The sequence below is a fragment of the Antennarius striatus genome, chromosome 16, assembly GCF_040054535.1.
Source record: "Antennarius striatus isolate MH-2024 chromosome 16, ASM4005453v1, whole genome shotgun sequence".
In the NCBI taxonomy this organism is placed as follows: Eukaryota; Metazoa; Chordata; class Actinopteri; order Lophiiformes; family Antennariidae; genus Antennarius; species Antennarius striatus.
In genome coordinates, this window is record NC_090791.1 from 17926815 (window position 1) to 17940825 (window position 14011).

Below are 14011 nucleotides of genomic sequence, written 5' to 3' on the forward strand. Positions count from 1 at the left end.
GTGTTGCGTTGCCCGCCTTTTTAGGCGAAGTCTGTTTTATCTGTTGGCTACCTCTAAAGAGCGCCATTACGCTACTTCTTTATTTATTTTATATTGAGTCTTGGATTGTACGTTTATATTTTCTATTTCATATTTGTAATTCATAAAATATATTTTTAAAAAAGGATGATGTTGGTTAAAATAAGTTAAAACATGTTGTATGCAATTAATTGTAAAAAAAAACAAACAACATTCACCACTATACGATCACTTGTTAAAATTCATTATATTGAGACATTTTATATGCAGTTAAGGTAATTGTAAAAATATTAATATGTCCTATACTGGCGTCAGTTCTGCCCAGCACCCTGCTCCGACGCCATAACAGTGGAGGTGCTTATCACATTGTATGTGTCTGTTGTTGACCACTCATTGTAGGCTACCCTAAGTAAAACCACATCATCTAACCAGCCCGTGTGTGTGTGTATTCTTGGCAGGACGGGTACACAGCAGTTACATATGCACGTCTCTGCTTTGAAGCAGCCAAGTCATTCAGTCATTCAGTGCTCCAAACACATCAGAGATGCACCAGTTTCATCATAAACTGTTCATCAGTCAACTTGGCAATTGATGCTTTCCATCTCCCGAAACAACCAAGTTTCCCTTTGGAACTCAAAACACTCACAGAAAAACTTTTTTTTTGCATTTCATGACGATTTTAATTCATTTTTAGTGTAATGGTGGGGTTTTCGTTTTTTGTAAGGACAGGAGACAGTGTAAAATACAAGATATTTATTTGCCAATTCAAATCATGTACAGGTTGAGTAGCAGTACAATAATATCCACAGGTTGAGTATGAGTCCAATAATAATATCGATGATATTGACAGACAGGTTCAACAAACAGACAAGTTCAACAAATACTTATCTAAGCATGATGAGAGCTCTGGAGACGAAAAAGTCCTCCGGTGTGTTGTTGCAGAACATTCTGGGTACAGGAAAAAACTTCAAGTACAAACTAGAAAATGGATCACATATGTTTTTATACCCCTAAAGGTGTGACTAGGGGGAGGTATTAACCTCGGCCCATCTGCTTTCAACCAGTTCTTTACAGGCTTTCAGTTGGTACGTCATGACCTCCAGACGTTACCAAAAATATCAAGTCGACAGTTTCACAAAACTATTTGATGACATAATATAATTAGTCATGCGAACCCTGTGAGGATCTGCTGCAGACATTCTTCGGATGACCCTGTGCAGAAACATACATTCTAATTTCAAGTGTAGTGTATGAAATGATCTGGCTAGCTGCTTCTGTCAGTGTCTAACTTCTTCCAAGGATACCCACAGTCATGCAAGCATTTCCAAATATGGTCTAAGAGCAATTATTTTCATGCAGCGTCTTCATGACTTCGAGACATCCTGAGGCCACCTTCACAAGAGCTGAATAATATGACACACACAACAACCCAGATCTTTGGTTCAATTAAATGATATTATTTTGTTATATTATTGTATTATTTTATTGCATTAAAAACTTTCCACCACAGTGTATTAAAAGGTTCTTTAGTTCTAGAGATATCTTAAAGTGACTTTACCACGACCCCGTCTGCATGGCCCCTAAGGGTTTATTTGGGTCACAAAGACTTAAGTTAGTTAAAATACTCTAATATACGCTAAACACTGCTAAAAACACTGCCCCCCATTTAAAGCACTTTCCCCATTTAAAAACATATATACAGTTAACCTTATTTTTGCTCGTTGTTCATTTCTGCCAGCATCCAAAAACTGTTTTGTGCCTGTGACTGTAAAAGGACAGCAGAGGGCGCTTCAGGCTGAGTGAGTAACATGCACTTCACTGAAGTGAAACAGAAAGTAGAGTTCAGTTCTGATCGTTCCAGTCAAGACATCAGCCACGAACTACTGAACGTAAACTGAAATACAGTACTGAATATGTGTTCCTACTGTGTTTCACAGATACCCCCCCTTACCCTGAAAACAAAATAAATGTGTTGCACCGGAGTGAGGAGTCTTCTTCATTACATATGTGTAACATATTTTGGCGAGCCAGCCAGCCAGGAGACACCAGAGGTCACATAAATAACCAAACCTTCATCAATCTTCTCTGAGATGGATAACAGCCAGTTCTTGCGTGATCAAGTGAGCGCAGCCCTATGGCAGCTGAAGGAGGAGCTTCTCGTGGATGTCTGAAGGTACATGAAGTGCGATGGCCTGGACAGTGGGGATCCCCAAAGTAAGCCCAGAAGGGCACTCATCAGGATGGCAGAGAGCGTGATGGACCAGATCGAGAAAGATCAAGAGGAGAGTGAGATTTGTCAGTATCTAACTGATGTACTAAAACATATCGAAAAAGGAAATAAAGAATGCCTTCATCCAGAAAAAGAGCAAACTCCAGTGAAGCCTTCCACAATGAAGGGGCTGGAGGAGGAATACGTCTCACCAAACAAACCACCCCAGAAAAGACCAGCATCCCATACCAAGGATCCAGGACATGCTAGATGCACTGGGGGGAAGCTCATGGTTCTCAGTGTTAGACCAGGGGAAGGCTTACCACCAGGGCTCCTTGGATGAAGCGAGCCGCCCACTGACAGCCTTCATCACGCCCTGGGGGCTCTATGAATGGGTCCGCGTACCATTTGGCCTGAGCTCCGCCCCTGCAGAATTCCAGAGGAGCATGGAACATTGCCTGGCTGGCCTGAGAGACACGGTCTGTCTCCCGTACCTTGATGACAACCTAGTACACAGGAGCAGCTTTGAAAAACACCTGGAGCATGTCCGCTTAGTGCTCCAGCTCTACAAGGAGCATGGTGTTAAGTTAACTCCAAAGAAGTGTGAGCTGTTTAAATCCAGTGTGCGTTTTCTTGGTAGGTTGGTGACAGGGGAAGGTTACACCATGGACCCTGAGGAGTTGGCACCGGTAATGAATCTGAAGGAAAGAACAATTGACACTGTTGGTGAGCTATGCCATGTGCTAGGGTTCCTATGTTATTATAGGCCTTATATCCCCAACTTCTCCCGTGTGGCCCTTCCACTGTACAGCCTACTGTCTGTTCCAAACTCTGAATATCACACCTCTGAACCACCAGCGGGAAGACACAAGAAAACAGTAAAGAAAAAGAAAGGTCAGTTGCCATCACTGGCACCCATACAATGGACCACCTCTCACCAGGAAGTGTTGAACCAGCTCATTGACACCCTCACAAAGCCTCCTGTCCTTGGGTATCCTGACTTCACTCAGCCCTTTGTGTTACATTGTGATGCATCACAGATTGGTTTGGGTGCTCTATTGTATCAGCGCCAGCAAGGGAAGATGAGAGTGGTAGCGTATGGCTCCCGCACCCTGAGCCCGTCTGAGAAGAGATACCATCTGCATTTCGGGAAGCTGGAGTTTTAGCGTTAAAGTGGGCCATTTGTGAACGCTTCCGTGACTACTCATTCCATGCTTTGTCGTTTGTTGTTTACACAGACAACAATCCCTTGACATGTGTGCTCACTACTGCAAAGCTCAATGCTACGGGGCACAGATGGGTGGCGGAGTTAGCAGATTACAACTTCACCATACGTTATCGCCCTGGGAAAAACAGCTCAGATGCTGATGGGCTGTCTCGAACACCTTTGGACAATGAAGACTACATGAGAAGCTGTACTACTGAGTCAAGTCAAGAGGCAATCAATGCGATCGCGGAAAGCATGATGGTGGAAAGCAGAAACCCCTGCCAAGGGATTGGGGTGGTCCACATGAATGCACTGAGCCTTGTGAAAGACTGGGATACTGGCCAGACTCTCACTCCCTCACAAATACGGAAAGCTCAGGAAGAAGATAAAACGATATCCAGAATCCTTTGGTATAAATCACAGAATAGGAGGCCAAGTAAGACTGAGATGAGAACAGAACACCCTGCTGCTGCGACACTTCTGAAACAATGGCTAAAGATCCAGGTAGATGAAGATGGTGTCCTGCGCCATAGAACCTCCTACCGAGAACAGCTGGTGCTTCCCAAAGCCTACTGTCCACTGGTTTTCAAAGAACTGCATGAGGACATGGGCCACTTAGGAGTGGAGAGAATGCTGACCTCATCCGAGAAAGGTTCTACTGGCCGCATATGTACAAAGAGGTAGAGCATTTTGTTACCAGTGTGTGTGACTGTCTTGAAAAGAAGAAGCCACATGTGCACCTTTGACCCCTATCCATACCACCTATCCGTTTGAGCTAGTCTCAATAGACTTTCTCTATTTGGATAAATGTGAGCATGGCTATGAGTACTTCTTGGTAGTCATGGATCATTTTACAAGGTTTACCCAAGCCTATGCTACAAGAAATAAATGTGCGAAAACAGTGGCAGAGATACTCTTCAATGACTTTTCTCTAAAGTTTGGTTTTTGCCACCGTTTACATCACGACATGGGAGGAGAGTTTGAGCACAAGCTGATGACCAGACTGAAGAACCTCTCAGGCATCCAGGGTTCACACACGACTCTGGTGATACCAACAAGTGGCGTCTCAGATCCAGCAGCAGAAACCAGCCGAGTCAACAGTTGCTGAATCCTCGGGCAGAGCCATTCAAGCCACACCAGAGTCCTCAGCACCTCCACCTAGAAGAGGATGTGCCACTACATAGCGAAGAGGATGTGCCACTACATAGCGAAGAGGATGTGCCACTACATAGCGAAGAGGATGTGCCATTACATAGCGAAGAGGATGTGCCACTACAGAGCGAAGAGGATGTGCCACTACACTGCGAAGAGGATGTGCCACTACAGAGCGAAATGCCACTACAGTCTCAGAGACCTGAACCAGGGCTGGACAGTCATGGGGGAGTTGAGTTAGAAGCAGAGCAGTCATAGCCGGCAAGACAACACCCACAAAGACACAGGCAACGTCCGGTGGTGCTGAGTTACGACACATTGGGTCAGCCTTCTTTAATTGCCAGAGACACTCAGAATAATGAATGGAAACCCTTATGGCGACCATGGATTGTTGAGGGACAGTATTGAATTCCAGGAAATGTCAGGAGACATTTGATTTTGTGGGGGAGAGTGTGGCCCCTAAGGGTTTATTTGGGTCACAAAGACTAAAGTTATAGTTAAAATAATATACGCTAAAACACTGCTAAAAACACTGCCCCTCATTTAACACATTGTCCCCATGTAAAAACATATACTGTATACAGTTAACCTTATTTTTGCTCGTTGCTTATTTCTGCCAGCATCCAAAACCTGTTTTGTGCCTGTGACTGTAAAAGGACAGCAGAGGGCGCTTCACGCTGAGTGAGCAACATGCGCTTCACTGAAGTGAAACAGAAAGTAGAGTTCAGTTCTGATCGTTCTAGTCAAGACATCAGCCACGAACTACTGAACGTAAACTGAAATACTGAATATGTGTTCCTACTGTGTTTCACAGATACCCCCCCCCTTACCTTGAAAACAAAATAAATGTGTTTCACCGGAGTGAGGAGTCTTCTTCATTACATATGGGTTACATCTGAGTTGTGATTGATTAAAAATAATTACTTACAGTTCATGAAGCAACTTAAGTGTTCCTGAATGTAAATCAGAACTTCAAGCTGTTACTTGTCTTTATGTATATCTGATCATTATTTTTGTGATGTTTTAAATAACTATTACTTGAAGCAGGTGGCAACAGATTAAATATATTCCTATAGAAAAAAACAACAACTCAGAAAGCTTTCCAGACCAACGATTTATTAAATCTCTTTGAATGGCTGGTTAATTTGTTACAGTAGAGTGGACATGTTAAAGTAGTTTTTATCAATGAATAAAACATTATCTTTACATTCAATGGGATAAAGCGTATCATCTCCACTGCAACCCTGTCTCTCTCTCAGGTCAGCTTGTGATTGGTCCATTTGTGTTTGAGGCGGATCTTCAGGGCGAGAAGGTCGATGTAGAGGATCTGATTGAGCACGGCGGAGGCGCAGAGCATTCCCCCGTGCAGCGCCCCGGCCATGCCATTACAGAACACATCCTGACCTGCACACACACACACACACACACACACACACACACACACACACACACACACACACACACACACACACACACACACACACACACACACACACACACACACACACACACACACACACACCCACACACACACACACACACCGTCAGCGGTGGAACAATCCAGATCACACGTGACTGTCTGTCGGCCCCATCACCTGTCAGGTACAGCCCCTTGACGGCTGTTTGGGATCTCGTCCGAGCAATCGTTTCTGGAGTGAAGCGCTCCAGGTTGTGTTCAGCGCCGTACATCTCACCTCTCGGAGCCCCCAAATAGTGGCAGTTGGTTAGAGGGGTGGCAGCATCCACCATCACCACCTGTACACACACACACACGCACACACACACACACACACACACACACACACACACACACACACACACACACACACACACACACACACACACACACACACACACACACACACACACACACACACACACACACAAAGGAACTTTAGATTGTATCTCATTGCTTTTTTCAGTTCCATCCAATAAAGAAAAGGACGAGATGAGGTCTGAACTGTCTCAAACAAAAAAAACAAAAACTGAAACTACAATTTAAGAGTGTGTTCCACAGATGGTTCAGACTTCAGATGAATTTTTTGCTGTAGAGTTCCATTAAAGTTTTGTGGATTGTTGAGCTCCATCTGATGAAGCTTACAGTTTGGTCCTGCTCATAGCGATGCTGCTATAAACTAGACTGCTGGGTGATTTCTCATGACCAGCTGAGCTGCTCTGCTCCTCTACATGTCCTCCTGCTTCTATTCTCCTACTTTATCACTTTTTCGACCGATCTATGGTTAGTCTTCTCGACTGTTAACTGCTTTTTGCCATTAAACCAATGAACTGCACCTCAGGTTTGTCTCCTCTCTATACTAATGTCTTCTATTCCCATAAGCAGCAGTTTAACGTCATCTAAATGGAAAACCTAAACAGTTTCTTTATCTGATCAAACAGTCGACTTAACTGAACTCAATTCACTCATAAATGAAGTCACATCAAATCCAGCCAAAGACAATCTAACAAAGTCCGCTGCGTTCCGAGACTCAGGGAACGCAGCGGACTTCCGGATGTCGTCAGCCAATAGAATGCGGGTACGGTATCACGTGACTAGCTACTAAAAATCTACGATGAGGTGAATGCCTGTGGGATTGCTGTACCTAATCTTAATCTGCTGCTCTACTGATTCATAGAATCATGTTCGCGTCAATATAATGTATGACAATACAGAGAAGATTTCCAGCATGTTTTCATTCACTGAGATTCATTCTGACAACTTCATATCTTTGTTTGCTTATATCGGTGTTCTGTAATAATGAGTAACATTCGCTCGAACCTTATCTCGTAGTTGAGGGAAGATCTTTATTGCCCAGTCCACCAGTTCTTGGGCCATGGAGTTTTTCAGATCCAGGTAGTCCTCTCCCCTCTTTCCAAGCTTTGTTCCCTCCCATTCCTCAAACCACTCGTAGCGAGCCATGGTTAGCAGCGTCATACAGGACTTACCTGCAGAGAGACATGAAGGGAAGTTGTAGAAATAAGTCAGGTAATCATTTCACTTCAACCACAGATATTCATGAACACGGTGACGGGATGATAGATCAGCACTAGCAAAGATGAACGGGACCTCGGTGTCAGCAAGTTCTATACATACTGGATAAACCATCTGTCTTCATGTCACGCTGTTACCTGGGTGTCTGATGTTGGATGTAGGATCTTTTGCAGACGGGAAGGTGATAAACATCATGGGAATGTTCCCCAGTACCTCATCTCGGCTCAGGGATGAGTATTGCTGCATGCTTTCCACATACATAGACACACATGCAGAACATTAGCTCCCAATGCTATAGAACATGGATGTTTAAATGTATATTGAATGTGTTAACTGGATAAGGACCTTTATAGAGTTTATATGGTGGGGGGGTTATGAACAAAAATTTTAAAACTTAAATTTCACTGTAAAAATCCACTCAAAATCAGAGTGAGTGGTGGTGAAAATGGAATTGAGGAAAACAATAATACAAAGTATGAATGGAGATTTACATATAGGGAACATAAACAGTAAAACATTCTTACAGTGAGTCCAGATCGTTGTCTTTATACATCCAGAAATTTGTGGAAGGAATACCCAATTCCTCTTTTGATCCATCCAGCCCAACAAACACCAAGAAGGAACCCATACCATGACGCACCATACCCAGCAGTGACCGGATCTCTGTGCCAGCAAACCCATTACAGGACATATTCAGTAAAAGAAAGTAACTGTCAACTAGCTGCAGTCGAATGATCTACAAATCTGTGTTACCTGGTTGGTCCTGAATGTGCTTGGGAAGAAACTTCTGGAAAGTGTTAAAGATCCCAGCATTGGAAATGACAACTGGGGCAAGGACCTCGACCTCTTCTTGTCCTTTAAGCACTGTCACACCTAAGACACACACACACACACACACACACACACACACACACACACACACACACACACACACACACACACACACACACACACACACACACACACACACACACACACACACACACACACACACACACACACACGATTTGGAATCGTTATAACAATCAAATATAAAAAATTAACAGTTTACTTAATTCCAGAATGCAATCAACTTAGATTATTTTAGCAAATAAGATAAGATACAATATTACTTTATTTGTCCCACAGTGGAGAAATTTACGATTAAATTAAAATTCTTGCTTCTTGGACAGATAAATCCACCAGTCTTAATCTATTTCCTCTTAAATTTCAGTGGTTATTTCTTGTATTTTAGCTACTCTTTTTTTTTTTTTGCAGTAAAGGCGCCCACTTCATACATAACTACTTTTTTTTGCAGTAAAGGCGCCCACTTGATACAAAAATACAGCCACATCATGATCTTTCTCCCCCTTCCCTTCTCACCGTAGGCCTTCCCCTGTTGGTTGAGTAGGATGCGTTGGACGGGGGCCCTGACCAGCACAGCACCGCCCGCCTGCTGGATGACAGGGATGATGTGAAATGCAAACTCACTGGCCCCACCACGTGGGTAATATGCACCACGTTTGTAGTGGTGAAGAAGGAGTGCATTGATGAGAAAGCTGGACTCCTTCGGAGGGACACCTGTGATCACATGACAAAGACTGACCAACAGGAGTTGCAGAGCATTTGTGATCTATGATACAGGCAAGTGTGTATTTTAATTACCATAAAACAGGTAAGCAGACAGCGCCTGCAGGTCCTTGTTCTGTGTGAGGCGCGCCATCATCTCCGAATGGTTGGTTGTTGCTAGTCTGAAGATTGAAGATATTCGATCTAATAGGCCTGTCTGGATCAGGAAGTTAACCAGCCAGTACGGCATCATTTTCAAGATGGCTACTAATGGCGTTTTCCTTGCAGCTTGCTGTTAAAGGATAAAAAGATGCTTACATACATAACTATCTTTTAATGACAGTCAAAAATGTTAATGACTGTTTAGTCATCTCTACGTCATCTTTTGTAACTTAATGCATATCCCTTTGATCATTCTTTTTTGATAAACCACCTTTTTCATCTTTTGACAGAGGCTTGTCATGTGAGCATGGCAGTATGGGGCATGATTACAGGTAAAGAGTGAAATGCTAACCATTTGATCAGTTTTAAGCAACTTTTTAGCTGTGAGGTTAAAGGTTACTGCAGCCTGTGGTGATCAGGCTGAACACATCAGAGAAAGACAGAACACTCAAACTCATTCATTCAAATTGCAGAAGCAAGTGGCACTTAGGTGGATATCCACATTAAAAAAAAGTGTTTAGCATGCAAATGAACCCATATATGTTCTATATACCTATATACCTATATCTATTTTGTGAAAAGCTTTAGTAGTGGTCTCAGGTATGAGTCTTGTAGTGTGCCAAAGACAGTTTATTAAAACCTGACTTAAGTCATCTGCCTTATGTTTTTTCTCTTTCTCTACCTTCATCAATCTCATGAATTCATCGATGGCTTTCTCCTCTCCTGGGAACTGCTTCTTCAGGCCAGCTGCCATCTCTGTCTTCCCTGAGTGGATGTGATACTCCCTGAAAAGGGAAGTATTGTGATGGTGGGAAAATACTGTCAATAGACCAGAGGTGTAGCTACAGTATGTAAAAACGGAGACACGGATGAAAAGGACTGCAAGCTCTACCTGCGCTGGTCCGGCTGGCCCAGAAGCACTGTGTCAAAGTGTTGCTCCAGCTGTGTGAACTGCAGCTGTCCTTCTGTGATCTGATCGAGAGCAACCCTCAGCAAGCTGTTCTCATGAAGCTGGCCCAGGTAGTGAATACCTGGTAACAGAAGTGAAGTGTTGAATATAAAATCAATACTTTTACACAATGGGCTAATGAATGAACTTTCCCTTTTGTTAAAATACTGTAATTCCTAAGTAGTTTTGCAACTCAACAGAGAACACTTTGTGAAATTTTGCACATCTTATTGAGAGGATGAGGACAAAACCCATTAATATTGGTGTGAATCAATATTAACTGGTAATTAACTAAAGGGCTGGTAATATTTTTGATTAATGATCGGCGTGTGCAAAATTTAACTGATCGATGTCCTGCATCCTTCAACTGCGGAACAAGAAGTATATACACATCCATATCCAGATGACTGGATTAAAACCTGCTCTTGTGTTTTCACTGTGTGTCTTGTGTTACAGCTCAGTGGGATATGGCTTTAATAGGAACAGAGTGATAGGTTACAAATAGGTTAGAATAACTGACATGGTAGTGGGAGCATGTCTACAGTGTTTAGACACTGGACCTGTCGTCGTCATAGTTACAGTTCATTTGCAAATTTGCTGTTTATACATCCTCAGGGAAGTAAGCTATGATGGTCTTACACGCTCCGGACATTCTTACCAACGTCAAACTCGAATCCCTTATTCTCAAAGGTGTGTGTGCAGCCGCCGGCCTGATCATGCTGTTCCAGAACCACAACCCTTTTCCCGGCTTTTGACAGAAGCGCCGCTGCTGTCAAACCTCCTACACCGCTGCCAATCACCACCGCATCCAGAGCAGGGGGAACACGGTCCAAGCGAAAACCTGCAGCGTGGCATATGTTGGATTCTGTCACTCTGATGATGAACTTGAGTGCACTGGGACATAGTCAGATCAGAACTCACACCATCTGCAGCAACTGAACTGACAAGATGGTAATAATGTCTTGGTTATATAAGTGTGAGATTCTGTCATCTGAACTGTATTTATGGAAATTAAGTTGTACTGAAGGAGAATACATTCATTGAAATTAACAGGAAGTAAGACTAAAATGTCAAAGGTTCCTACCCTTTGAGTAATATCCATGTTCCACTTTACTTTGCTCTCATATTGAGACAGTTTCTGAATTAATGAAATAAGTGTGGCCATATGTGGCTAGATATTGTGAAGTATTCTCTATCTCTCTCTCTTTTCCTTGTCCTGTCTCTATCACCATCGTATTTCCTTTCCCACCCGGCCAGTCAAGGTGGATGACCGCCCTCCGGAGTCTGGGTCCTGCCCGGAGTTTCTTCCTCCGTGAGGAAGTTTTTCCCCACCTCTGTTGCTTATGCCTGCTCTGGAGGATCTTGTTGTGTTTCTCTATCTGTTAAAGGGCTTTGAAATGTCTGCTAATGTGATTACGCGCTTTATAAATAAAAGTTGATTGATTGATTGACACTGAAGGAAGAGGGGAGCTAGACTAGTAACTAGACTGCACTGAGAGAGTTCACCATCATTCAATTGCCTAACAACAGAAGGAGGTGGGGCAGGCATTCCTAAATTAAGCACAAGGCTTAAATGGGTCCCCAACATTTTTTTTAGTTTATTCTTTTTGAGACATGTTAATATAACAGACTTCAAACCTTCGTCACATTTACATCATCAACAACATCCGAAAAAAAAAAAGGTCTGACGGGTAGCAGCCAATAGGCTTGTGATATTCCCGTCCCCCAGAATCAACAAACATCTCTCTCATTACATTACGTCATCCATTGTATTTTGACAAATGTTCATACTCTTATCCAATTCCAGATATTAGCCTTTTAACCTAGAGCATAAACCGTGTTTACATTCGTCCTAGGAACACAGGGTTTGTTGACATCATACATATTCAGAACGGAAGTTGACCTTGCCAGTGTTCTCAACAACAATATAATGATCATATTCACCTATTTCAGCAGACAGTGTTTATACGAGAATTAACAAGTAAGTTGCATAACAGTTTCACATGCTATTATATTGTCAAAATATATCAGCATGCTCTTTAAGGTCTCAAAGAGGAATGGGAAACATAATAAAGCTGTCAGTCATACTTTACTTACTTTCCTCTTAATAGAAAATGTGTTAATTTTATTAAAATAGCCCAATTTTGCTTAAAATAGCACAATTTATCTGTGCACATAAATTTGATGTTCCACCCCATCACACTAATCTAATTTTGTGCCAAAATACAATAGCAAAAGAGAGATTCAAACAATGGTGAGTTTTGATTTTTCTTGTATAACATTTTTAGTAGATTTTCTCTTCAAATCCTTCTTAAACTTCTGTTAAGCATAACACCTCCATCACGCAAAATACATTTTTGATACTGTTTTTTCTTCATGTAATTTCATGCTAACTCTGGTGTTTTTGTTTAGCACATGCAGAATTTCTCCCATATTGATTAAGATTTTCCAGCCCATCACATTCTGAAAAAATTCCAAGGTTGAATCTTAACACATTGAATGGAGTGACCCATAGACAAGCTTACAAAATCGATACAGAACTGATCATAATTAATGAGCTCTGTGATGATAGAACAAGCAGTGACTTTGGAGGAAGGCTGTCACCCAATTGGATGGAAATTCACTGGTACTGTGTATGCTATGCTGATACCTTATTGCTTTAACAAATACAATATGTTTTTCTTCCCTATTGATTGGGCGAGCAATCCCTGCCACTGTCTCAGAAGGAATGTTCATATAGCTTCTAGATTTCTGTTGATGTTTGAATGAAAACCTGTGTGTGTGGAAATGTGTGAATACATGTGGAGAGAAACAATCTCTTACCTCTCTTCAACCTCTCATCCCTCTGTCTGCTGTCAGTGACCAGGGGTTTCGGTTCCTTCACACACTTCTCATCGAACACTTTGTAGCGTTGTCCAATGGTCAGGAAGTAAGTGATGATCACCATGAGCAACAGACAGCTGAGTGCACCCAACAGCCACCACCACATCATGTCCAGTTGGTGACAAAAAAAGACAGACAAAAGGACGAAGCTGAAACAAAAAGTGCACTGTCCTCAAAAACGGTGGGTGGAGGAAACGGTGAGAGTCAGAGATCAAATGTGGAAAAGGAGAAAAGTGAAGAATTGTCCTTCAACACAACTAAACTGCAGAGGAAGGGGCTACTTAAATGAAGGCTGGAAAGGAAAATCCATGCAACACATGACATTTTGGAAGTTTTGTCAAATTTCCAAAAACAGTGGAGATAATGCAATCTCCACACAAGGCATGGGACTGGAAGAGAAGAGAGAAGCAGCTGTACATGTTTGTCACACTCCTGCCACACTGTGGTTCATGGACAGAAACGCCTGAGGATATTATCTCCACAGACGTATCTGTATATCTGATATCACTCTAGTTCCAGAGCATCAATAAGAACATAGACTCCCTCTAAGTTGACGTGAGGTAAAAGGAGTATTTATAGACAACCTGGCTCCAAGTGGAACAGGCGCATGTTCAGGAGAGTTTTCTTGTGCTTTCCAAAAACCATGAGGGTGGGTAGCCATCCTACATGGAAACAAATCAAAGGTTCTACTTTACTTTCATACATATCTTCTTCTTCTCCTTTTGGCTTTTTCCTTCAGGGGTTGCCACAGCGAATCAATTGCCTCCATCTAACCCTGTCTTCTGCATCCTCTTCTCTCACAACAACTACATTCATGTCCTCTTTCACTACATCCATAAACCTCCTCTTTGGTCTTCCTCTAGGCCTCCTGCCTGGCAGTTCAAAACTCAGCAT

The 14011-nt window shown here is 42.5% G+C and overlaps 1 protein-coding gene across 1 annotated transcript; it reads right to left on the reverse strand.

Annotated features, from left to right (window-relative positions):
- Window positions 1-5718: 5718 nt before the first annotated feature.
- Window positions 5719-13390, reverse strand: LOC137609927 (all-trans-retinol 13,14-reductase-like). The gene is made up of 12 exons (XM_068337288.1): window positions 13058-13390; window positions 10893-11075; window positions 10178-10316; window positions 9968-10070; window positions 9220-9415; window positions 8938-9135; window positions 8329-8448; window positions 8100-8238; window positions 7713-7822; window positions 7363-7529; window positions 6182-6341; window positions 5719-5990 (listed from the first exon to the last, which is right to left on the reverse strand). Exons 1-12 carry the CDS (start codon window positions 13224-13226, stop codon window positions 5842-5844), a joined length of 1833 nt encoding a protein of 610 aa, XP_068193389.1. The 5' UTR covers window positions 13227-13390; the 3' UTR covers window positions 5719-5841.
- Between the last annotated feature and the right edge of the window lie 621 nt (window positions 13391-14011).